The sequence below is a fragment of the Odontesthes bonariensis genome, chromosome 6, assembly GCF_027942865.1.
Source record: "Odontesthes bonariensis isolate fOdoBon6 chromosome 6, fOdoBon6.hap1, whole genome shotgun sequence".
Lineage (NCBI taxonomy): Eukaryota > Metazoa > Chordata > Actinopteri > Atheriniformes > Atherinopsidae > Odontesthes > Odontesthes bonariensis.
This window is the reverse complement of record NC_134511.1, coordinates 39,180,397-39,206,864: the sequence shown is the minus strand read 5'-3', so window position 1 is coordinate 39,206,864 and position 26,468 is coordinate 39,180,397. Positions and strand designations below refer to the sequence as shown.

Genomic DNA, 26,468 nt, shown 5'->3' with positions numbered 1-26,468 from the left:
ATGACAAAGGGGGGAACGTGCGTGTATATCTCTTTTTTCTTTGAATTTTTCAGGCAGTAAGACTTTTTTTTTGTTTTTTTGATGGGACAAACATGAATACCTCACGACCTACCTCTTGAATACTACCTCACGTGTAATTGAATTCCAATAAAGTTTGAGAAAGAACATGCTCCTTGAGTGACTTTGTCTTTGACAGTAATGGTCTTATGATTGTTGTCTTGGGCCACATGTAGAACTAATCAGTTTTAAAATTAAGCTTGCAATTCATATAGTGGCATCTACCTTTTTGTGTGTGGGTTTTTAATTTTTTTTTTATTTAAAGGTTACTTTATACTTTTATACTTTAAGTAGGTTTTGGAGCACATACTTTTTCACTTTTACTTGAGTAAAGAGGTCAAGTTGATACTTCAACTTTTAGCAGTGTTTTTAAACTGCAGTATCTATACTTCTACTTAAGTAACAAATGTGTGTACTTTTGACACCACTGATGATACCACACACTTTTATGGCAAAGAGAACACTAAGACCTCTGATTTCTGAATTTAGATAGGACAGGGTCCTTATGTCGCTCCAGGGCCTTGAAAGGAACTTCCAATCTTTAGCCGTTACTTAATCTCCATATTCTACCTTTAAAGGAGAATTCCGGCATTTTTACAAACATATCCCATCTGTTGGAGACCAAGGAAAGTTGGTCAAAGGGAAAACCGCAAGACATTTTCATGCCCGCTGCGCAAAGTTGTCCGATTGCGCTGATTTCCATGAAAGCGGGCTCTATCGGGCAAGCGTTTAACCTTTCCTGAGGCTCTTAACGTGTATCAAAATACTTTTTACCGAATTGGCCGTGGTGTCAGTAGCAATACAATTCAACCCAGGGGCTAACCATACCATTAGCTAGCACAGACATTTTACATTTTGAGATTTCAAAAACAGCGTACTTACTTTTCTCAACTTCCATGTTCCACAGGCGTGCGCACAAATTAATCGATCGCCGAATTCATACACTATAGTATTCCAAAGTACTGTCTTCCTCTGTGGTCAGTGCAATACAATGTCCACATCTGCACCACCATGTCTCCCCAATGCGTGACCGAGCAGCAGCTCCCGTTTCTGGATCATCGTTTTGAGCCATCCTCGCTGCATCTTGTGCCAACAACTCTTCATCAGTGTATTCTGGTTCAAAAAGATAACCACGACCATCAAACTCGTCAAACTCTTCCATTCCAACATCAGAATCTGACAAACTATCCATCTCTAAATTGCTTCCAATAAAATCCGAGGGTTCTTATCTCCCGCAGAGTAGCGGCTCGTGGTCTGGAAAATAGGCGGGGCAGATGATCTGCGTTATCAAAATGCAAGCTTTTATGGAGCATACGCAATAGGCCAATAGTCTATGCAACCATACGCAGTGGGGGGGGGGGGCACTCGCATAAAAGTCTGCCATACAACAAACACGCCACGTGAAAATGAGCGAAGAGAAAGTTTGTGAAAGGATTTAATACTTCCTACGTTTCAATTAGAGGGAAACTTGTCGCGAAGCATTACCTAGCATGGCTAATTTCATGGCACAATTCAGATGCGCCTTGCTGGACTCGTGTTTTTTTGCCTTTTCCGAAAAATGCTTCATGTCACACACACCGACAGTGCTCCAACCTAAGCTAGCAGACAAGTAACCTACTGTACATGTAAGCTGTCAACACATTGTTTACTGTCTCAACATTGCTTTGCTCATCAAGCTAAGATATTTCATTAAATCACTCCCAGTTTCCCATTTTGCAAAGACTTCGTTCACAATCACTTAAACTTTGTAAGATAGCAATTATAAAGTAAAATCTTTACCTACCACAAACGTGAATCCGGATTAAACAGCCAATATCCATCATCAAATCCGACATAGTTATCCGTTTTATCCAACAAGTTTGTAGGGGAATTTGGCGGCACTGAAGTTCCCACTGGCTAGATGGGCGGAGTAATATATTTCTTAAACTCTTTGAGTCCTTTCCATGTCCAGGGCAGATCATACACCTGCCCCAATAGCATCTATACAGACGCGCTAAATGTTTCATGATATTATGCTACGTAGGGGCCTACAGTGATTCTGATTGGTAGAATGTGCTCGAGAGTTCAGCGGGGCCGGACTTAGCTGAGAGCAGCCAGGCATCTGCCCTGGCCAGTGGCCATAGATCTGATGTGAAGCAGCCACACTGGAGGTAGGCTATATTTCAGCGAAAATAAAAACAGATTCCACTCGCAAAGTCCGTCACAAGCCACAATATGGTGTAATACGATTCCCACTGTGATTGAAGTTGAAATAAATATTTTATTTATAATTTATAATTATCTATATTTTATCTATAAAAGAAAGGTTGGGGTGTGGAAGGCGGGGCTCTGCCCATCCTACCCAAATACAGCGGCCGCGGCTGCTCCCGTAGCTGAATAATGGGCGAAGCTGCGCTCCTTCCAGCAGTCATGTGACAGGTCATGACAATATTGCAAATATGGGTGTTGAAACGAGTCAGCTGATTTGATCTTATGTTAGTTTCTCACACACAGTATTGAGTAATCACTCCACCCAAACTGGAAAATGCTGCTTGTTTCAGCAGGTCCTTTTTAGGTTTTTCAAGCAAAACAAAGACTTGAAAGTTAATATTAATCACAGAGGCGAGTCCATAAGCCTCTAACATTACATCCTGTGACAGGGGGCATGTCTAGACCCTAAGAAGGCTTGATATGGGGGAACAAAATAAGAGCTTGGAAAAGGAACTTGTCTTGCCAAAACTTATTGCTTTTTTTCTGCAGCGATATAATACCTTCAATATAACACCCAATATAGCAAATATGCTTGTTCTAACAGGACTTGGTTCTGTGCATACCTGTGAAACCTCTATTATATCCCTAAAGCTGGGTGGGTTATGCCAAGTTTCAGCAAAGCGTTTGCACCTGGCTAGGTTTCAGTATTGTATAACACACTTTCACTGGAAACATCAAGGCAAGCATGTGGTAAAAAGCAAGCACTCTTTAACCTGATAATGTAATATCTGCTCGGATTCTAAAGCAAGCGATCAAGAAAATGAAAAAGAAATGAAAGATAGAACTGTTAAGTAACAAGGAAAGAAAATATGAGGTGACTTGGCCGGTAATTTCCTGGTAACAACTTTAAACCTGTGTTTTATAAAGCTATAAAAATGCAGCTATATGGACAGACTGGCATGCCAATAACCTGTTTTTTGTTTTTTTTATGCAGAGCATGAAACACTTGAGGGAAAATTTGGCACCATGTGCAAACCATGTGCCATCACACATTCAGAATCTCAAGATCAAATGAACCAGAATAAGATACAGCAATATTAACTACAAGAATTTGATCAGTCACATTTACAAAACCTAATGCTGAGTATTTAAGTATAGTATATATTTTACTATGTGTCTCTTATTGTATTTCATTGTGAAGGTGCTTCGTAAACAAACTGACCTCACTTTTCTGTTCTGAACACCATGCACAGGCGCTGAGCCATTTTAATTTTAAAGGCCCACATACAATGTCAGCAAAACAAGGTGGTCAACGCTATACTTAGAAGGGTGTGGATATCAGGGGGATGCTATACCTCAAATCCTCAAGTCAACAAAAAACAAAGCCACAAAGAGTGAATGCAGTTAAACATACAGCATGTATCTGTTGTCTAATATTGAAGTTTGTCCAACTTAACGTTTTTGTCAGTAAAGTATGTAAAGTTGTATTATATCAAAAGGAACAAATACATTTTCCCTGGACCACTTTGCAGTACATTGGCAATTTTTTTAAAGATTCCTACTGGTTTATTGGTATTTCTGCAAACTAATATATGGCAGGTCAAGGTAAAAGTAATCTCATGAATTCTACTTCTTCTGGTTAATGCCTCATGAGGAATAACTGTGGGATGAGATGTATATGACTGTGGTTATATCACAGTTAAATTTGATTCAAATACAATTAAAGTCGGATAAATTACTCCTTTCCACAGAAATAATTAAACTGTCATATGTGCAATCAAATCATAAGAAAACAGACAGAATCAATGCTCAGGAGAGATTAAACACCTAATCTGTGGTTTTATTTCAAGATTTTATTTTTTTCCCCCACATTATGATGATTAAGACAAGTTTTTAAAAGTGGTCTTGGTTTTTTTTTTTTCACTGCCTATCGCTTAATCAATCAATCTTTATTTATATAGCGCATTTCATACCACAGGCAACTCAATGTGGCCATTTATTGGAATCATAGCAAACATATTTTGTGCAATTTTGCTATGGTTTTCAAAATGGCCTGATCTACAGAACCTAATGAAGGACTAAAACCAGATATGTGACCTCGAGATAGCCGAGTCAGTTCCCTCACACACCCAAAATTCATACAGTTGTCACCCCACCTACTTCTTCCTTACTAGGAAAAGGACATGTCAGTACACATGCAGTTGGGCCTGTTTTTGGATGGTGACACATCTACCATTATTTTGGATACACAGTCATACACAACTGGAAATTGCATGACAGTCTCTGGTGAAAGAGCTAAATTTGACCTGTTTAAAGGTTTGCACATAATCCACATTGGATAAATAGTGTATGATGCAGGGTAGTGTTGGAATATAAAAGGGTTCTTGTTTCTACACTACTCCTCCTGTGTTTATGTGGACACCATCAAAATGATCATAAAGATAAAAGTAGGCACTGTAGCAAAGAAGAAGCATACGTAAATATTGACTGCGCAGAAAGGGTGGCAGCTCCACAATAAACGGGAGATAAAAAGTGATAGAAGACGAGGCTTCATTCAGGTCCGAGGCCAATTAAGCACAAATTTAACAAAACATTTCAGGAGTTAAATTGTTACCCCTCGCCTGCTAGAAAAAAAAAAAAGAAAAGAAAAATGAACTTCTAAACTTCAATCTTAGCATATGGTCGTGTTTTAACTGTTCTTTCTTTTACTAAAGCGCATTGAGTCTATGTAACAATATGAAATGTGCCATCAGTGTTTCCCACAGATGTGAAGGCAATGTGTGGTGGTGGGCCGGGGGGGGACGTAAGGATGTGTGACACCGGCTTATCTGCAGATATTCACATCTTCATTGTAAACAAATGAATAACATAGCTAATTACACCGGTCGGACTGTTCAGCTCTGTTTCAGACTGATACCTCCGGTTCAGGCTGCTCCTCGATCATCATCAACACGCACTTCTCTTTTTCAATCGCGCAAAATATTTTTCAATACTCATCTGGATTGAAACAGCAAACATTCAGTGTAAGAGTTTAAAAAAACTACTTTATTTGATTCACAGCTGCTAGTGTTTAGACCTCGACAACCCAACTACATTTTTTTTTTTACGGCAAACTTGCAACTAGTTAACTTTATAAAGAAGGCGTAATCGCTTGCTATGGGTCGGGACGGGACGGGACAACATTGTATTCAAAATATAAAATATTTTTATAGGACTTTTTAATGTGTGATTTTATAAAGGTGCACGTGATACCAACCTTTCGTGAATTCTTTCGGTTGAGCTAATCTACGCGACGCTGAGACTAGCAAGCTTCCAGGGAAGGGGAGGGGTGTGTGTGTGAGTGGGCTATGCGAGAGAGACGGAGGGAGAGCAGCAAGGAAATGCAGCTGAACGAATACGAGTATTTTTTAAATAGCGTTAAAAAAAATAATAATAACGAAACGCAATATGTGGCGGCCGGTGTTTAATCTGTGGCGCACCGCCACGAATTAGTCTACGTGTGGGAAACACTGTAGGCTATAAAAATAAACTTTGACTTGACTTTTAAAGGGGTGTGGAATGCCTTGGCCTTTTCAGGCTTCTGCTTGTTGCTCAATAAACCCGGAGCCTGCTTATTAGTATAAACAAGACCAGCCGGAGACACAGGTTTTTAGCCCCAAGGCTGGGGTGGGTTCCTGTCGCAGTCTTTGTGAAAAGACGTCTTACATGGTATTTAGTGTTATCATCTCTCCCTTTTGCAATGATTTGTCAAGACATGAATGTGCTCATTTTTGTTAAAAATGGGCAGAGGTCAAACTAACATGCAGAACACCACCCCCGCCCAAAAAAAAAACAACAAAAGAACAGCAAAACATCTTTTGTTTTTTTTGTGTAGACAAGACTCCTCCTGCTTGGAAATATCAATGTCAATACTTTGTTTTCTTTAACCTTTCACAGTCATATACAACTTACTGTAGCTGTGGTACATGCATCCTTGCCTGCATGTACCCGTTTTAATGGAACTTGAATGAATGACAGTCATCCTTTCTCTTCCTGCTCATTAAGTATATCCAACTATGCAAAGGCATGGTTAGCTGCGAGATCAACACTGAGAAGCATATGCTGTACAGTATTCATTATGTCAGTCAGAAAACAAAAGTTAGGCGCATATGGCTCATATTATTTACTTGTTTCAAGTAAAAAAAATAAATCAATAAATGTGCCATGAATAGGTAGCAAATCAGGATGAAACATCAGTTTTTGTTGACAAATCTCTTAACCATCCAACTGGTCTCCATGTCTGATTATATCCTGTTCAGGGTTACAGGTGTGTGGAGCCTATCTCAGTTGACACAAAGCAGAAGGTGGGTTAAAGCCTGGCAATAAGCAAACACAGCAAGATACCATCCACAGTCAAACCTAGGGCTGATTTAGAATTACCACTGAACTACTTCACATCTCTTAGTGTGGAAGGAAACCAAAGCGTGTGGAGAAAAGCCATGCAGGCAGGACAACATGCAAACCCCAAAATATAGGTTCTTGGTTTGAACCAGGAATCTTCTCTTGTCCTGTTGCAGTGTTGCGCCACACTTTGAGCCATATCATGCAATAATTTCACTGAAAACTTTTTAATAAAGACTGGTTTTAGAAATACTCTGAACAATGAAGATTTCATCATGGCTGAGTGGATTTCATCTGTTGATTCAATCTACCTAAAAAGCTCCAGGGGAAAGCAAGGACAGTATCCCCATGACTGCTTTGTCAACTGATGTTTCCAAACTTCAAAAGCATGTCCAAATGCTCTATTTATAAGGTCAGTGCATCGTATTGTTCTAATTTCAGTATCAAAGATGGGTGAAAAAATAAAAAAAAATAACAATAAATCAACAGATTGAGATGAATTGAAGATATTATCACTTTACATGCTAAATTTAGTTTATTTTTTAATAACCTTAAAGAATGTAGTACAAGTTATATAATACTGAAATACTTTCCACAAACCAACTTTCCACAAACAGCCTCAGCTGTTTCCTGAAAAACAACAAAGCTGCAAAGCAACTGTAATTAGATTGTCCCTAAATAGCCAGAAAAAAAATCCAAATGTGCTATGCTTTCAGTGGTCAAGCTGTGTTTTCTACTCGTTGTTAGGAACAGTTTAAAGGACTGCCGACACCGTCTCAAAACAGTAATTCAATAAATCTATGCAAATATGCGAGAAGACATCTGCAGCAGTGTCCATCATAAAACAGGGACTAGATCAGCAGGTCATCACAGTTTAAACAAAGATTAGTTTCCGATGTATTTATACAACTAAAGGCTTAAACTGTGGTTGCTTTGTTGAGCCCTTAAATGGTGGTTATCACAACTCAACCAACATAAGCTGAAATCTTAGGAACTCATGTTTCACTCCTTTCATCCTACAAACACTCCACCAAACCCTCACTAGAAGTAAGGACTCGGTTTCTTTGAAAACTCGTTGTCCACCTCATACTCAATGGTTTCTCCTCTGATAGCTAAACAATCAAACAACAATTAATCCTGAAAAGCACAATCACATATGATTTATAAACTTTAACCTGTGTAAAACAGTCCACCAGCAACAGTTTGCCAACAACAGTAATAAAAGAAAACCGAAACTTCTTTTGTCTGTTCCTTTCTCATTAAACTCCCCTTCACGCACATTAGGAGGATAACATGCCTGCCCCAGCACGAGATGGCCAACATGCTCCCACAAAAACAACCACATCTAAAGCGACAGCAACAAGACAGGCCTTCAGGCGTCATACAGTGGAGTAACAGTGCCATCTTTCCACTCAATCAGGATCTCTCCTCGCTGTGAAGTGGGGGAGGAGTGTGGGAAGCGCATGGCATGCTCTGTAAGTGGGGCTCTTTCACTGGGCACCGGGGATCCGGGAACATTCATCTCTGTCCTTGGAGTGTACGACTTCAAAACACAAACCACTTTCTTCCTCCTGGCACAGCAAAACAGAAAACAGGAAACAAAGATTGGTGGACGGGCACTTGTCTTGTTGTTTTTTTTTTTTTTTTTAAATTGTGGTACCCCAGATTTCTTACACTTTCTCCCCTATTGAAGTTTCATGATATAAGCTTGTAGCTACAAGGTGGCTGGTTGCCATTTTCTGTCTTCCCTTATACGCGTTTCAAGGACCTTGTCATTCTTAAATTTAAAAAAATTGTGTTAAATATTCTTAGAAAGTTTCCAGAGACCACTGTGATCATTAAAAATTCTTCAGACAAAAACATTTCTTTCTACCGGATGAATGATTAAATCGTAAGCAAACCAACTAATGAATCCACTTTTTTCCCCCTTTTTGTCCCCTTTGCATAAATAATGTGTGCGTGTGCATGTATGTGTGTGTCGAGGTCCTCACCTATTAGAGCACACATTGAGAATAAGAATCACAGTGCCCAGCACCAGAGCCAAAGAGCTGAGCACCAGCATCGTTATCTTCCAGCTCATGCCTGCACACATTTACACATGCTGCATCATTCATTTTATATTATCCACATTTCAGCTTATACCTACTTCTTTACAGGCTATGGATCATCTGCTCACATTTGCTTATTGTAAGTCAACACTGAGCCTATAAAAATAAGTCGTTTGAACTGCCTTTACAGATGTTGCAGCACATCCTCCCAAACCTTTGCTCACCGTTTCTCATGAATCTGTTTCCATCTAGTGGCAGAAAAGGTTCATTACATGTAAACGAATAAGGGAAACTGTTTATCAAACAAATCCTCTGATCAAAAATGATATACATTCGGTCCGTTATTAATCACAGTTAGCTACACTTACCATAGTCCATACTGAAATCCATGGTCGGCTCTGCGGGGGATTTGGTGCTTAAGGAGTAATTTGTGACATCTTTAATGGGAAATGGTTCTGAACGGCCAGTGCCCATCATACCTTCAACTGGAACTGAAGAAAAAAAGATACAGGTCGAAAAAGTCATCTTGAAATGGTGATCGAAAGTTATCATCTTAGCCAGTTCAAATTTAATATTAAAGAACGGAGTAGTTGTGTCAGGACCATGAGTTGGATTCAACTTAGCGAGTTTTGGTTATTTTCAGTGTTTTTTGTTTTATGCTCTTCTAATTGGTTCATTGTGTTCACCTGCATCTTGTTAGTCTTGTGTGTGTGTGTGTGTGTGTGTATATATAGTCTTGTCTCTCCCTCTTCTCTTTTCTCCAGCCTTGTTCTTAAGCCTGCTGACTCTGTTTGTTTGGATTTTCCCTTTGCCGTAGGGATTCCCTGCATCATTTACAAAAGTATCTTCCATTCTTGTGTAAGTTTAAACAACTGGACACTTTTGGTTCTTCACCCGCCGGCCTCCTGTGTGCTCTGCATTTCAGCACAGTTTTTACCTCACCACAACAAGCTGTGCTTGTCCACCCTCAACAGGGAAAAGGATATCAGCTGAGGTACCAGCCTGCTATAAAGAACGGGTATGAATCAGTATTGCTGACACTTGAATGGCCGGCTGCCTTCTAGGATTAAAAAAAAAAAAGCTGGTCAAACGTGTAGTTAATTGAATTTGATTCTCAGACTACATGAATACATGCAAGACTGCTGTAATTGAGTCTGTGTGCCACATCAGAATGCATCACATGGACATGATTGTAGTTTTCTAAGTTTAAGAGCAAACTACAGTTTGGACACATTTCCATTTAAAGGTCAATTATAGTTAGTTTCACTAGGGAAATAAATTTATTGGGAAATCAGGGGAAAATACATCAGAAAAAGAGCTTTCTTCCTGAATTTGAAAAAAAAAAAAAAAAAAAAAAAAAACACCAAGAAATTAATTAGTCCAATGTTGAGGATCTGCTACCGGCATCTGTCATGCAAATACTTTTTAGTATTAATAATAAAAACAAAATCACAATTTGAAAATGATCCCTTCTTGCAACTGCAGAAAATCTACAGTTAGTCAGTATTCTGCTGTAATACTGACAACAATGAACAAATAATTACCAGCATAAAGCTTAAAACTTTGCTTTCTTCTAAGGTCAGTTCTCATTCTCGGTAATTAAACAGCTGAGCCCAGGCGACAGCAAATACCATAAATTGACCTTAAAATCTCCAAGTTTGAAGGAAAGTGGTGAGCAATAATTTCAAGCAATGCCATTGTAATCTGAGAGCTTTAAGTACTGTAACAGAGAGTAGGGAGACAATTATGAGTACACGACTATAAGCGAGATGCACTTTGTTCCTTACATGTTTCATCCCGTCCGTTTATATCAGAGCTATCACTTGGAGAAACTTTGCTTTTCATTTCCTCCAGTTGGTGGCGGGGTTGGTTTAGTTCATGTTTGCTCTCTCTCCCATTGCACAGAGTCTGGTTATCAAGTGTCCGCCATCGACTGCCCTGCTTGTAAAGAAGAGGGGCAATAAGCCAATTCGGATAGATTAAGACATTTTAGACTTACTTTTAACAGATAAAAAAAAAAACATTCTGCAATGTACATTTACAACCTCGTTTGAGGATGTATTCAAAATCATTTGAAAGCAGTCGGACATTAAACAACAAGGAGATTTAGTTTCCCAGTGAAATACTGTTACCTGCTTATGTTCCCTTGACAGGAAGACCAAGGTGGATTGTTGTGCAGCACTGAGGTGTAACCCCGTCCCTATCAAAGTGAGGTGGCCTCTCTTCGAGCAGACCCATGTCTGGCTGCTCGCTTCTCTTCCCATACCCACCGCAGCCACTCCAGCTTTAAAGATGCAGGACTGCAGATGGACACCTTCATACTCCCGCCTCGGGGCAGTTAGACACTCTCCAGTGTGGTGACTGCTGAGAGCATGGCCCGCTGGCAGCCACAGCCATTCCTGTAAAGGTGAGTGTGGGCTGCATTCTCCTAGTGACACTCTGCCTCCTGTAGTTCCATCTTGCACCTGCAGGCATGTCCCCAGCAGCTTGTTCCGAATCTTTAACCCAGACGCCTCTGTGACGGGAACGTACGAAAGGCATTGTTTTATAAAGCTGTCGGGTCAATCTGTGATGTTGTGTACAGGAGCGCTTGAGAGTTTCTGAAATCTTTAGCCACTGATCTCCCACAGGGTGTTTACAGGTATAAACAAGTTAAATTTAAGACCTTTTAATACCACTTCTAAATGAAATTTAAGACCAAACGTACGATGGAAATACCAAGTATTTCCAAGTAAACACACTGACAGTATGGTAAAATGACAATTGAGTTTAAGAACATCGGCTAAATGTGTGTCATGCGAAAAGATCACAAAAGTGTCATCACTGTCCTAAATTAAATTTATTACAATATTTTCAGAACATTTAAGTTCCATGAACAAAAGCTTATAAAATCAAGTAAATATATTAAAAAAAAAAAAAAAAAACTGTTCCTTTAGAGCAAAAAGAAAAATACACAAATATTTAAAGCCATAATATGTAATATTTCACGTTGTCTATTAACAAATTTGAGTCTTATCATTCACAAGTATTACCTCAATCGTTATTAATTACCTCCATCACAAAAGTGCAGTGTTCTTATATTCTTTATATTCAGCATGCGAATGTACATAACAGTGTTACACTCCAATGATGTCTCCATGTCGCTCCGCCATTTTAAAACTACGGGATTTGTAGAAGGACATGTCATCAGCTTCGCCCTTTCCGTTTCCACATTGGAATGAATGCATTGGAAACGGAAAGGGCGAAGCTGATGACATGTCCTTCTACAAATCCCGTAGTTTCAAAATGGCGGAGCGACATGGAGACATTCATTGTCCGTGAAATATTACACATTATAGCTTTAAGACCCATGCAATCTGAATTTAAGACAATTTAATATTTTTTAAGGTCTTATTTTCAGGAAAATTGATTTACGACTTTTTAAGGACCCGCGGCCACCCTGTCCCAAAGTAACTGTTTTGGCCATCTGTAGATTGCCAAAGGTCACATGAAGAATCCAGAAAGTTACGGAAAGGGGTGTTTAGTGGACAAATAGGACCATTGCTGAACTTTTTGGTCTAAATGAGAAGTGCGCTGTTTTTAGAGAAGCAAAATTTTGCATTCTAGAGTAAGAACAATATTTGTGAAACATAGTGGTAGTGAGTTTGTTTTGCTGCACCTGGGTAGTTCGAAGCAACACCAGTGAATTCAACAGGAAGATGTCAGGATATCTGTTCATGAACTTAATCTCACCTGAAGATTGGTTCTATGCAAGACAAAGATCTTGACCATGAAAGGTGTTCTTCTTAAAGAATAGATGAAGCAGGACAAAGTTGACGTTTTAGAATGAGTCAAAGTCTTGGTGTTGACGCTTTGCGTATCAAGCAGTTCATGTGTAACCTGTTCACCAACTACACGCGGGGGCGTTCCCTTTCCTTACACAGCCATCTGAGGAGCCTGGGAGTCATTGGTGTTTCGTCCGATTAGAAAATAATCAGAGCCAATCATTAATCGCTGGGTGGGACTTTGGATGAATGGGCGGCGTTATGGCTGGCTGTTGCAAATGTTGCCTTTAATCCTGAGATTTTCTTTGCACATACGACAATAATCGTTAACTGATCGCTCCTCGCTCCGTTTCATACTATCTGCCGCCATGGTGTTTGTTATGAAAGGCTAGCTGGTTGCATAGTGGTCCTGGTGTCACTCTGAGCTACGTCACGGGTTGAATCATTGGGAGTGGCTGAAGTGGCGTGTCAGTCAAGATGACGGACAGATTCTTCATCCAATCACATGCACGAGTTTTAGAAAAAAATAGCCCCATTTGAAATCATGTCGGTTGTGGGCTCGTCCCAGATGGTATGCGAATACCAGAGGGCGGGAGTCAGGTAAGTTCATGTGAGGAACATCCCAGAGTTGAAGCAGTGCAGTGAAGAGGAAGGACTCTTGGTGTCCAAAGTCCAAAGTTGTGGACTAATGTGCTAAACAGTGTTTGGTTGCTGTTTGTTAGTTGGAGCACAAATATGCACAAAATACCGGCATAAAGATTCTCATTCGCCACTTGCATGAATATTTTGATTCTCTTTTCCATTAACAACCAACTTTTCTGTTGTTCCTTTTTAAATCTACCTATCTATGGACTTACAGGTCTGGGTACTAAAGTATAATCCGTTTTTCTGTCAAAACGAAAAACGGAAGTAGCTGTCCTTTTTCCGTTTTAAACCAAAAAACGGATTTTGTTTTCCTAAAAAAACGAAAAAACCAAAATCAAATAACGGACCAAATTTGGTTTTTGGAAATTACTTTTTTCATTTCTTACATTCGAACATGACGGCAGGCAGACCGGAAGCGGAAGTAACGCCAAAATAAAATTAGCGTGCTAATTTAATATCAAACATATTTTCCGCTTTTTATACACCCATTGTAGGTAGTAGGCTGCATTTATTTTAGTTAAGTGAAAATACAACAGCTGGTTGTTTGGGAGAACGTGATAGCCTATATAAAATTATAATACGCTACAAAAAAGTGATCACAGCCAAATATGACAAAAGATGAGGCTAGCCTTTCATTTCTGACAGCTGAACATTGCACATCTACAAACCTTAAACAAAATAAACAACCGTCTTTTCTTTTTTCTTAAAAGATGTTTTATATTGTTTTCATATAATTTTCTGATGGCAATTATAGAATGCGAGTGCGTGTGTTATATTGAAAGCGAGGCTGGGTGTGTCTATGAATATAGACAACAGTGATTATGTTTTTTAGTTAAGACATTACGCCAATAATTTTAAATTTTAACACAGGACCAGAAACAGTCAGTAAGATCACCACTTTCTGTCTTACATTTAAGACAGAGTGGAGAGACATCCTTCCTGTACTTGGAGAGGCTTGGACTAACATGTGCTCTATGCAGTATCTTAAATTGCATCGCTCTTGTCCGGTTACAAACAGTTATTTTTCTTGCATTATCCCAGATGTCCTCCCACATCTCCTCATTAATCACAACACCCAGTTCCCTCTGTGAGGGTTTCTTTTAGGTGCTGTACAAGCAAATCATAGCGTCTCTGTACAACGACAAAGACCTTTAGGTAACAATTCACAAATTCCTGTAGCTGAACAGGCTTCTCTGGTTGGCAAACACAGAGTGCAGAGGGTGACTGTGGTTGTCCATTATAGAGAAAAGTCTGCTCAGTGTCCTCTTCTCAGCTGTGGTAGTGAGAGCCTTCAGTTCTGTGCCTAGTAAGTAGTAAGTAAGTAAGTAAGTAATTTTTATTTATAGAGCACGTTTAAAACAGTTTCCACTGACCAAAGTGCTGCACATATGATATAGCTAAAAAAAAAATAGAAAAATAAAAGCAAATCAGAACAAGCAAAATATAAAAGCAAACACAAAGAGAATAAGAAAGACAAATACAGAAATACAATTGACAAATAGACAGCACTAACAAATAAATAGCAACAGAACAGAAGACACTTGAATATAAAGAGAGGAGAGAGATGGAAAGCTAGGAAGCAGGGAAAGCCAGGGAGTATAGGTGGGTCTTGAGCCTTGATTTAAAGGTGGTCACAGAGGGAGACAGTCTAACATCTGGGGGAAGACAATTCCACAGACGTGGGGCTGCTACTGCAAAAGCTCTATCGCCTTTTTGCTTGAGGCAGGTGCGGGCCACAGAAAGAAGACCCTTGTCGGCCGATCTAAGGGACCTGGATGCTGAGAGGGGATGGAGGAGGTCTGAGATATATGAGGGAGCCAACCCATGCAGTGCCTTATATACAATCAGCAGGACTTTAAAGTGGATCCTAAAGCTAATGGGGAGCCAGTGTAAGGAGGCCAGTACAGGGGTGATGTGTTGATATTTTTTGGTGCCAGTTAGCAGCCTTGCAGCTGCATTCTGTACCAATTGCAGACGAGAAAGTTGGGACTGGGGGAGACCAAGATAGAGGGAGTTGCAATAATCTAACCGGGATGTAACAAATGCATGAATTACTGTTTCTAAGTCCTTGGGAGACAGGGAGGGTTTGAGATGGGAAATAATTCTCAGCTGATGGAAGCTACTCTTGATAACAGAGCTAATCTGCCTTTTAAAACAGAGCTCTGAGTCAATGGTGACACCTAGATTTTTTGGCATGTGGCTTGACAAAAGGGGAGAGGTGGGCTAATTGTCCTTCGATCAGGGGCCTAGCTTTAGGAGGGCCAAAAATGATGACCTCTGTCTTACCATCATTTAGCTGAAGCAAGTTACTACTCATCCAGCGCTTAATATCCTGGAGACAATCCAGAAGAGGCTGAATGGAGTTATCAGATTTTAGGGGCAGGTATAGCTGGGTGTCATCGGCATAAAAGTGAAAAGAGATGTCATAACGCCGGATGATGTCGCCAAGGGGGAGCATGTATAAACAAAACAGCAAAGGGCCCAAAATGGAGCCTTGCGGGACCCCATAAGAAACAGGAGCTGAGGAGGAAGAGGAGCAACCAAGGGATACAGAGAAGGTTCTGTGTCTGAGGTAGGAGCCTACAACAGACTCAGCCTTCCTCACCAACCTGTCAAGGCGTCCAGCATCTCTCTTCCTAATGCTACCCCTCCAGCATGTCACAGCATAGGAGAGCACACTGGCCATGACAGACTGGTAGAACATCAGCAGGAGTCTGTTGCAGACATTGAAGGATCTCAGCTTCCTCAGAAAGTAGAGCCTGCTCTGACCCTTCTTGTAGAGTGCGTGAGAGTTTGCAGACCAGTCCAGTTTATTCTCCAGATGTACCCGTAGGTACGTGTACATGCAGACTGTCTCCACTGTCTCCCCCTCGATAGAGACAGGCACCAGGGGCGGGGTGGTTCGCCTGAAGTCAACCACCATTTCCTTGGTTTTGGTGGTGTTCAGCTGCAGCTGGTTGGTCCTGCACCATCTGGCAAAGTTCTCCACCAGTCCCCTGTACTCCCCCTCCAGCCCATCCTTAATGCATACAACAATGGCGGTGTCATCTGAGAACTTTTGCATGTGGCAGGTCTCTGAGTTGTAGTTGAAGTCAGTGGTGTACAGGGTGAACAACACCGGGGAGAGCACCGTTCCTTGTGGAGTTCCAGTGCTACTGACCACAGTCTCTGACAGAAATTGGTGATTTTACTCACTGTTTCTGATCCTGTGTTAAAATACAAAATTATTGGAGTAATGTCTTATTTGAAATGCAAAAGATTGTGGAAAAAGGACCTCGATCTCGACCCGGTCTCTCTCCTTCTGGGCCTTCCCAGTGAGCGTGTGACTGATATGTATCAGAAGAAGCTGTGTAATGTTATGTCATTCTGCGTCAGGAAAAATATTCTACAGCACTGGATTTCAGATAAAGCCCCTCATTGAGAGGATGGCACAGGACAATAATGGAATACATACCTCTGGACTTTACCTGTCTTTTGCACTCCAAAACTAACACCTTTGGAAGAATATGGAAACCATTTCTTGACTATATCAATGTAAACATCTCTGCTATACTGACAAGGGCTTTTGTATAAAATGCTCTGATGTTTTTTTTTTTGGGGGGGGGGGGGGTGTCTTTTCTTTTTCAGCTCCCGCTGTATCTCTAGCTCATTTTATACTGTATAATGTACCTGTCACATCTATCTGGAACTGATCCTTCCATTTGAGTTTGGATTTTTCTGTTGTTGTTCCCAGCTTGTTGTTGTTGTCGTCGTTTCATTATTCTGTCTAGTCTTGTCTTTTGTATGTCTGCTTATTGAAAAAATTAAACACATTTAAAAAAAAAAAAAAAAAAAAAAAAATAAAAAATAAAAAATAAATCACTGTTGTCTATATTAATAGACACACCCAGCCTCGCTTTCAATATAACACACGCACTCACATTCTATAATTGCCATCAGAAAATTATATGAAAACAATATAAAACATCTTTTAAGAAAAAATAAAAGACGGTTGTTTATTTTGTTTAAGGTTTGTAGATGTGCAATGTTCAGCTGTCAGAAATGAAAGGCTAGCCTCATCTTGTCATATTTGGCTGTGATCACTTTTTTGTAGCATATTATAATTTTATATAGGTTATCACATTCTCCCAAACAACCAGCTGTTGTATTTTCACTTAACTAAAATAAATTCAGCCTACTACCTACAATGGGTAGTAGGCTGCATTTAAATATGTTTGATATCAAATTAGCACGCTAAATTTATTTTGGCATTACTTCCGCTTCCGGTCTGCCTGCCGTCATGTTCGAATGTAAGAAACGAAAAATGAAAAAAGTCATTTCCAAAAACCAAATTTGGTCCGTTATTTGATTTTGGTTTTTTCGTTTTTTTATGAAATCAACAAAATCCGTTTTTCGCCGTTTTTTCGTTTTGACAGAAAAACGGATTATACTTTAGTACCCAGACCGTTCACAAACTCTGAGGCACTCTTGGGATACTGTAAAGTTGCACGAAATTAAACGACTCCAGCCAAAATCTTTCACATCCAAGGAAAATGAGTAAAGCTGTGACTAGTGTTCTGAATATGAGGGACAGAAAGGAACACAGGCTACATCCAGGGCCGTATTAAGTCAATGTGGTGCCCCTGGGCACTAAACCTCAAGTGCCCCTAGGCTACATTTTCAAACGTATTCATTCAAAATCAGTAACAATTAAAGCAGCATCCATCTATATACAGTATGTAGGATTATTCAAATATCTCCATTTAAAACCAATCAATTCAATTCACTATCAATCCAAACAGCATCCATATATTAAAATGTACAGATTCAAAATCTGTATCAATTCGAAGAGCATTTGTCTATATTGAAATATATTATCAATTCTAAGAGCATCCACCTATGCAGCACTAACAACACTCCTATTATCCAGGGGGACGTCATTGCCACAGCCGTCCCAGAGCACCATAAGTTGTCTCCCCGGAATGCCAAACCACGCACACTTAAAAACTTAATCAGGGTGCTTGCTCTTTTTCCAAATCAAAATTCCAGACTTTTTCCAGACTTTTTTAAAACTGATACTTTTTTCCCCCAAGACCTTAACTTTATGTACTTGTAACTTGTGTGCCTACTGCCTACTTCAGATTGTACCAACTGTGTTTATTAGAAATGTTAATTTTCATAGGCTAGTATTCAATGAACAAATGCATTATTCACAGTAAATTATGCTTTTACTGATGAAAACGTTTCAAAACATGAAAATCACAAGTACATGAATTTCACATCAAACAAGTGTCACAAAAACTATCTATAAAAATGAATGGATGGATGGATGAATGTATGTAGAATTCAGTCTCTTCACTCACATCTCATCCCATTAGGCTAATACAGTACGTGACCAGTTAGTAAAATTATAGTTTTATAGCCTACCTTCCTATTTCTCATTTCACAATGCCTTTGAGCATACTGTAACATTTTACCATACATTTATTTTCCATACTTTATTAAGACTTTCACACAAAATCCAAGACTTTTCAAGGTCTGGAAAACAGTGCTTCAAAATTCCATACTTATTAAGACTTTCAAGACTTGCGCAAGCACCCTGTTCATCACGGCCACAATGCGTCGCAACACCTCTCCAATACTTCGCCGCATCCTCTTTTTGTTGTCTGAGAACAACATCAACCGTACCGCATTCCGTGACCTCCTCGCGGTGGCTTGCGCTCTTCTCGTGGGCTGTGACTCTGTCCGGGTGTTTCCAGTCACTGTACCCCTCGGTGAAAGCATTTTGCTGCCCGGCCAGGCATTTACACGCAAAACAATACACCATGCCGGTTGAAGGGGAATATATTAGCCAATCTCTAGACACTGACTGTTTGTTCGGCAGCTGGCATTGGAAGAGATCATTTGTAAGAAACCTGGTTTTCTTACCGTCGTGCCGTGCTGATGCTGCATATTTAGCCGCCCGGTTGTGGTAGATGGTGGGACCGTTAGCAATAGCCAGCTGGTTGTCAGCAGTTGTCGATGTTTTTATAAAGAAACGATCTAACACTGGAACATTTTTAATTGCCGCTAAACGCCTGGAGTCTTTTTATTTTTTTATTTTTCTCTTCGCACAACCACTCAATTGATGTCTATCCATTTATTTTTATTTTTACCGCGTTTTTTAAAAAACATGATGCATTTCACCATAGGTGGACTGGCTCAACTGACAGGGTGAGGGAGGGGGGTTAATGTTCACATTAGGCCACTATTGCTCAGAATTATGATATATCGTTGCTGTTCTTATCACATTAGTTTTAATAATGAATTTTATATGAATATTTTTGTCAAGTGTCAAGTGTAATCATTTTAAGTGTACAAACATTCATGAAAAAACTATTTTTAAAGTTTGTCGTGTGGTGCCCCCCCACTGGGTGTGAATGGTTGGTGCCCCTGGGCACTGTGCCGCAGGCCCATACAGTTAATCCGGCCTTGGCTACATCTTAAAGGTAGGGTAGGAGTTCCTGGATTTTGAGCTTCATTTTGAAAATACACAGGTAAAAAGTCCCAACCCTTTTCTTCACTTTCCCCTCCGAAGGCACGCCTCTAGAGTACATGAACGCGCACGAGCATGAAGGTGCACGAGCGCTGTTCTGACAGCAAGCATCGATCGTTGCCGTATTTAGTATGCTAACTATACGTTTAATAATGCTAGGTGCTAGCCAAGCTGGCTCTAGTTTAGATTCCTGCCAAGCTTCTGGACGCGTAATTCATTCACGGAGCAGGGTACGCGCACAGGGGGAAGGAGAAGGAGGGGGAGGGGGAGGGGGAGCAGATTGCAGTTTGATAGACGGCATCAGTGTCCAATGATTGGATACTGTTTTTCCTAGATTGTACGTTCTAGAGGCCACTAAAACTTTTCTTATGTGTCAAAACTTTTAATTAATTGGTTGCAATGGGGGTGTGAAGAGTATTTCAAGCAATATGTAAAAAAAATGCTCCAGAAAAAGATCCCCTACCCAACCTTTAAATATTGAGAATCTGCCGTCTGCCACGAGGATCTACTCAGTATAAACCGAGACGTCAGCAGTCCTTTACCATTTTCCAGCTTTTTAATATTATCTCAGTGTTCCTAAGCTCTCTGATTAGCACATTCATTCTGGTGACAGAGGCGCAGCACAACAGGTGCCAACTCAAGTGTGACTATTTACAAGTTAACACCAAAGTGTTGCGCAGCTTTCTCGGCTCGCGACTTGGACATTTTTCTTCAAACTTTTTTGAAAACAACAATTTAAGCAACATCACGAACTCACTGACATGACTGACAACGTTACGGGCCATTTTCCTTTCGGTCTGTCCTTTCGCCACCGCGAAGTTGAGCGTTGCATTATTTGCACAAACCAGCAGAGTTTGCAGACGGCAGCAGCTTTTACCTTTAAAAAAGACCACAACAAGCAAGCAGACAGACGGCAGGCTTCGTCTTCCCATGGCGAGCGCAGACTAGATGTCCTGGCTTTCCCCTTGTCAGTGCGTTTTGCATTTAGTTTGTAGCAGCAACAAGTGGGAGGGAGCAAAACCTCTCCCCGAGGTCTGCGCATCCATCCATCCATTAAAGGGGGCGTGTAGTTCTCCCACAGTGAATTTCCACACTTCCTACACTAACTTATGAGGTTATGATTGTACTGAGATGGGACATTTTTACCACTCATTTTCTCACTGTTTCGCATTTTAAGTTGGCTTACAGTTTAAAGGGCGCGAGGTCGTAATGTGACGTAAATGAGGACAGCAGCTGCTGAGATTCGGAACCAACAAACAAAGACGCAGAACCTCAAATTTTGATAGATCTATCTGTAATAGCTTCAAAATATCATCAAATTTAGAAAACAAACAAACAAAAATGCTCTGCACTCAGTCTGCGTTCCCCAAAACTGCAAATCAGGAGGCCGTGAGGGAAAGACAACTATTGTCACTTTACATTTCACCCAGACTGATGGATAAAACCTAGAACCATACAAATAAACCAAACATAATCCCAGCCCTTCCCAACTGGCCGCTCTCTTCCTTAATTTTGTTTGTGCCATCTGGTTGATTGAAGACATCAGTAATTCAGCAATGACCTCATCCAGAATGATTAGAAGAAAAAAAAATAAAAATCAGAAAACATCTCCCTAGAATAAATATATTATAAGGATATTCATATAATTCAGTGTCTGCATCTCTTACAGTACTACATTGGAAACTCATTGTCAATTACTGTAAATGCACTCCCTGTTTGCCACTTGGCCAGTATTTACAACCGCTGTGCCACGACTCCATGGACTACTAATGAGTTTTAAAGAGCATAAATCTGTTAAAAGAAGAAAACAGTGCAACCAGTTGAATGGGATGGCCCCACTTGTCATTGTGAGGAATGTGACAGCTTTTGGGGGCCTGGACGGTCACATGATGTTTTTCTTTAAAAGCCGTATTAACGGCATTCTCTACTTCCCAAAGAATGTGAACAAAATAAAAGAGAGGGCAAGGGGGGGGGGGGGGGGGGGCGCGGCTGCTGAGAAAAACTTGTTCATGCAAAACATCTGCAGGTACAGTATGATTCACGGCTCAAAACAAGTTTCAGCTTCGTTCATAAGCTTGCAGGGAAAAAGCAAAATGACTAAAGATCCTGGGCTATTTTCATAAAAATTCCCAGTGGAAATATTATCTCTTGGTGACGGCAGTTTTCAGAGAATTCTTCGGATAAGGGGCATTTCCCCCAGAAAATTGAGGAGCAGATTTGAACAAAGATGAACACAATTCATCAAGCATCCTAACCCTTGAAAGCACTACTAAGAAGAGAAAAACTATTGGAAGCAAGGATTTTAATGAGACTTAGGACTTTCTTAAGCTAAGATAAGAAGAAGGAGAAGAGATGTGCTCCAGACAAATGGATGACAGAGAGTTAGCGTTTTAAAACACTTGACGACTCCTTGTGTTCTGTAATCTCCGTTCTCCGGGGAAACGGTACGTCTGTATGCCTGTATGTATGGCTTCTTTTTGTTTCTATATATTTCTTTTGTCATGGGCAAAGTGCATTAGAGAGATGTATAATTTTACTGTCAAGTGAGTTACAGTGTTTTTGTGTTTCTAGAGGCAATGAGTACGGTGGCCGACACGTGCAAACGCGCTGCAAACGGTGAAACAAAAATCCAACAGTAAAATGCTGCAAGAGAAAAATGCAGCAATCACAAAAACGACCGGAGCACACGCGCTGCAAACATCAAAACACACGCAAGACAGAAACGCTGCAAACATCAAAACACATGCAAGACAGAAACGCTGCAAACATCAAAACACAACGGAAGTTCGCCTGGCCACTAGGCGGTCTCGACCTGTGGGATAGGGGATATCTATGGGAGATCTACCATATTAATGAAAGAGAAGAAAGTCAAAAGGTACGTTGTCATTTGTCTTTTTTAAACATTTGGCCGTAATCTTTTACCTTATAATAGCGACATAACTTCGCTGCTCTTCTATAATAAAGTAAAATATTACGGTCCATTTGGACTTTGAGCATCTTTAAAGCTAAGCTTTTGTGATCTGAGCCACTACTTCCATCCATCCATCCATTATCTTCCACTTGTCCGGGGATCGGGTCGCGGGGGCAGCAGCTTGAGCAGAAAAACCCAGACGTCCCTGTCCCCGGCCACTTCCTCCAGCTCTTCTGGGGGGACCCCGAGGCGTTCCCAGGCCAGCCGAGAGACATAGTCTCTCCAACGTGTCCTGGGTCTTCCCCGGAGCCTCCTCCCAGTGGGACGGGCCCGGAACACCTCACCGGGGAGGCGTCCAGGAGGCATCCAGGAGGCATCCTAACCAGATGCCCGAGCCACCTCATCTGACTCCTCTTGATGCGGAGGAGCAGCGGTTCTACTCCGAGCCCCTCCCGGATGACCGAGCTTCTCACCCTATCTCTAAGGGAGAGCCCAGACACCCTGCGGAGGAGACTCATTTCAGCCGCTTGTATTCGCGATCTCGTTCTTTCGGTCGCTACCCACAGCTCGTGACCATAGGTGAGGGTAGGAACATAGATTGACCGGTAAATCGAGAGCTTGGCCTTCTGGCTCAGCTTCTTCTTCACCACGACGGGCCGGTGCAGAGCCCGCATCACTGCAGACGCCGCACCGATCCGTCTGTCAATCTCCTGCTCCATTCGTCCCTCACTCGTGAACAAGACCCCGAGATACTTGAACTCCTCCACTTGGGGAAGGATCTCATTCCCGACCCGGAGAGGGCATTCTACCCTTTTCCGGCCGAAGACCATGGTCTCGGATTTGGAGGTGCTGATTCTCATCCCAGCCGCTTCACACTCGGCTGCGAACCGCTCCAGTGAGAGCTGAAGGTCACGGCCTGAGGACGCCAACAGAACCGCATCATCCACAAAAAGCAGAGACCCGATTCTGAGGTCGCCAAACCGGACCCCCTCAACGCCCTGGCTGCGCCTAGAAATTCTGTCCATAAAAATTATGAACAGAATCGGTGACAAAGGGCAGCCCTGACAGAGTCCAACCCTCACAGGAAACATGTCCGACTTACTGCCGGCAATGCGGACCAAACTCTGACACCGGTCATACAGAGACCGAACAGCCCATATCAAGGAGTCCGGCACTCCATACTCCCGGAGCACCCCCCACAAGAGTCCCCGAGGGACACGGTCGAACGCCTTCTCCAAGTCCACAAAACACATGTAGACCGGTTGGGCGAACTCCCATGCTCCCTCCAGGATCCTGCGGAGGGTATAGAGCTGGTCCACTGTAGAGCCCTGCACTCCCGCGGGAGTCCCGCGGGACTCGCGGGACCCAACGCAAAGCAGTGCGGCGCAGGACACATTTTGAAAGCTCATTGCGGGCGGGAGGGGGAGAGCCCAGTGCGGGAGCGGGCAGGAGCGGTGATAAGCTGCAGTCCCGCAAACTAAAAACGTGTTTAATATAAAAGCTATAATGATCTCCTGCTGCTGAAAACAACTGAGAAGAAATAAAGCCTAACTAAAAGAAGTTCAAAAGCGCGATCCATCTCTCCTTTTATTCAGGAGATGCGCATTGCACAACGACGAGGGACAGGGCATGGTTAACCTACTTAAATAATAATTGGATTACATGTTACATTTTCAACATTCTGGGTTTAGAAAAGGTAGGGTAATTAATAACACATATTGTTTTCATTCCACTTGTTTGCATTTAAATCAATGTAACGTGAGCTGTAGGCTTAGATATTTATGCTCAAATCCACTCAAAGTAGGGGGCGGGGCTCCATCACGCTGTGTTTAAAATCATATCAACTAAAAATATATACTTTTATTTCCAAGAATGGAAATGTGATGAGTGGCATATAACATATGTACAATGTATTATTCTTAGTGGTGGGCATAGATTAATTTTTTTAATCTAGATTAATCTCACTGAAATCTTGAAATTAATCTAGATTAATCTAGATTAAAATGGCTCATTCAGGGGTCCGACAATCCGCGGCGTTCACGGAAACAGACGTGTAAACTTTGGTTCCTATCCAAACAATAGTCGTTTAATCCTGAGACTGTTGCAATTGCCGTGTCGAGTGCTTCAATACAATAGTGTAGTAACCCCAAGCATCCCTTTCTCACTGCAATTAAGTTTTATTTCGGATTTATTTCGGATTTTATTTCGAATTTAGTTTATTTTCACAGCTGCCTCTGCTATTCCTGCTCTTCTCAGGTGTACCTAATGTAGTTTTACATAATTTGTAAAAGTGATGTATATCTTGTATAACAAATTGTAAATAACAACATGTTTATTCGTGTTCCTGCCCTCTCTTTCCTCATGTTTTTTTCTCGCGGGGGTGCTGCACAGCTAGCCTGGGTGCCAGCCGAACTTAGCCCCGCCCATAAAAGTTTTGGTCGGGAAGTTCGGTCTGGCTCTGCTCAGTTGGGAAATCATTATGCCCGACCAAGAATTGGTCGGACCAATCAGATTGCCAGGGCGGGCTTTATACGATGATGGACAGATGATCAACAGGGACATTATCGACTACGTCACTAAAGAGCTGAACACGGCTGCCGCTGGAGAGCTAGGGCGTGTAGATTCTGCCATCGAGTCTGTTCTACAGGATCTCCACATTGCATTCATTTTGAAAGACGAACAGAGGAACGCGATAAAGGCTTTTATCGATAGAAAAGATGTTTTTGCCGTCCTTCCTACAACAAGTGTGTGTCGCTTAATCTACGTCACATACTACGTTGCTCTGATTGGTTGTAGGTCTATCCACTTGAGCGAAGAGGCATTTTTTCTCCTGGTTCGGTTGAAACACGCCCCATACCCAAATCTCTATTGAGCGGTATCAGACTCACATTCTGACTAGAATCGTGAGTATGACGTAGTCAGGCTACTGCACAGCCGCGGGGCCTTTAAGAATTGAACATTCTAAATGTGACGTCACGAGCTACCAAAGCTACCAAAGCAAATTCTCAAGCGAAGCTTCTCCAGCGAGTCAGCGACCTCTGCTACCAGGTAGCGGAGGTCGCAACATTAGGGCAGACCAGTTTATTCACATGCATGGCTCCAGCAGTTTCTCTAGCTTCGCCAACTTCTCATATTCAGCACTTGTTGGGAGGGCCAGGTGGTGCTGCTGTTGAGATAGCGTTGTGTGCAGTGCGTCTCTGTTGCGCCACACGCGCAGTATCCTCCCTGCGGCCACCATATTAGGAGCGCTGTCTGTTCCAACAGGGCAGATTTTGTCAACTATCCCCCACAGATAAGCGACCTCCATAAACTGCCTAGCACAGGCTTCAGCAAAGTGGCGTTCTTCTGTTTTAATCACACCTAACGGCAGACAAAGTACATCAGCCCACACCCGAGCTAAAATATCAAGGTAAAAGTCATCACAGTTTGCTTAGGCTACCTATTTTGACCCAGTTCCCAACCCAACTTTGAGAATAGATTAACGGCGATATTTTTTATATCGCCCGATAAGACTCTCAAATTATCGCAGCACGTTAACGCCGATAACGGCCCACCACTAATTATTCTTAATATTCACGGTAGATTTTGGTAGGTATGTTGGGTAGGCTTATTGGTGTAAAGCCTCAGCTGCTTGTGCCATTTAATGCGCTCCTGCACTATGTGCCCCACCTGAAGGATCGGACAGTGTGCGCAGCTAAGATCATGTTTCTTTCCTCAAGCCAATGACAAGAACGTCCGTGAGAAGTAACGCGAATGTCTGAATCATGCGGGAATTGCGGGCGGGAGCGGGACAAAATATGACAGGTGCGGGCGGGAGCGGGACTAAAAATCCTATCTTTTTGCGGGAGCGGGCGGGAGCAGGAGTCCCGCGCAGGCCTCTAGTCCACTGTTCCACGGCCAGGACAAAAACCACACTGCACCTCCTGAATCCGAGATTCGACTATCCGGGGGATCCTCCT

The 26,468-nt window shown here is 41.6% G+C and overlaps 1 protein-coding gene across 3 annotated transcripts; it reads right to left on the bottom strand.

Moving 5' to 3' along the window:
• Positions 1 to 3,474: 3,474 nt before the first annotated feature.
• LOC142382658 (uncharacterized) lies at positions 3,475 to 20,857 on the bottom strand. 3 transcript variants are annotated; one of them, XM_075468753.1, is made up of 7 exons: positions 20,476 to 20,857; positions 10,808 to 11,190; positions 10,463 to 10,616; positions 9,044 to 9,166; positions 8,900 to 8,923; positions 8,619 to 8,709; positions 3,475 to 8,198 (listed from the first exon to the last, which is right to left on the bottom strand). In XM_075468753.1, exons 1-7 carry the CDS (start codon positions 20,528 to 20,530, stop codon positions 8,000 to 8,002), a joined length of 1,029 nt encoding a protein of 342 aa, XP_075324868.1. In that variant the 5' UTR covers positions 20,531 to 20,857; the 3' UTR covers positions 3,475 to 7,999. The 3 variants fall into 3 exon arrangements, with proteins under 3 accessions (XP_075324868.1, XP_075324870.1, XP_075324869.1); XM_075468754.1 differs by having other exon boundaries at positions 7,128 to 8,198; positions 10,463 to 10,613; positions 20,476 to 20,816; XM_075468755.1 differs by lacking the exon at positions 8,900 to 8,923 and having other exon boundaries at positions 20,476 to 20,842.
• Between the last annotated feature and the right edge of the window lie 5,611 nt (positions 20,858 to 26,468).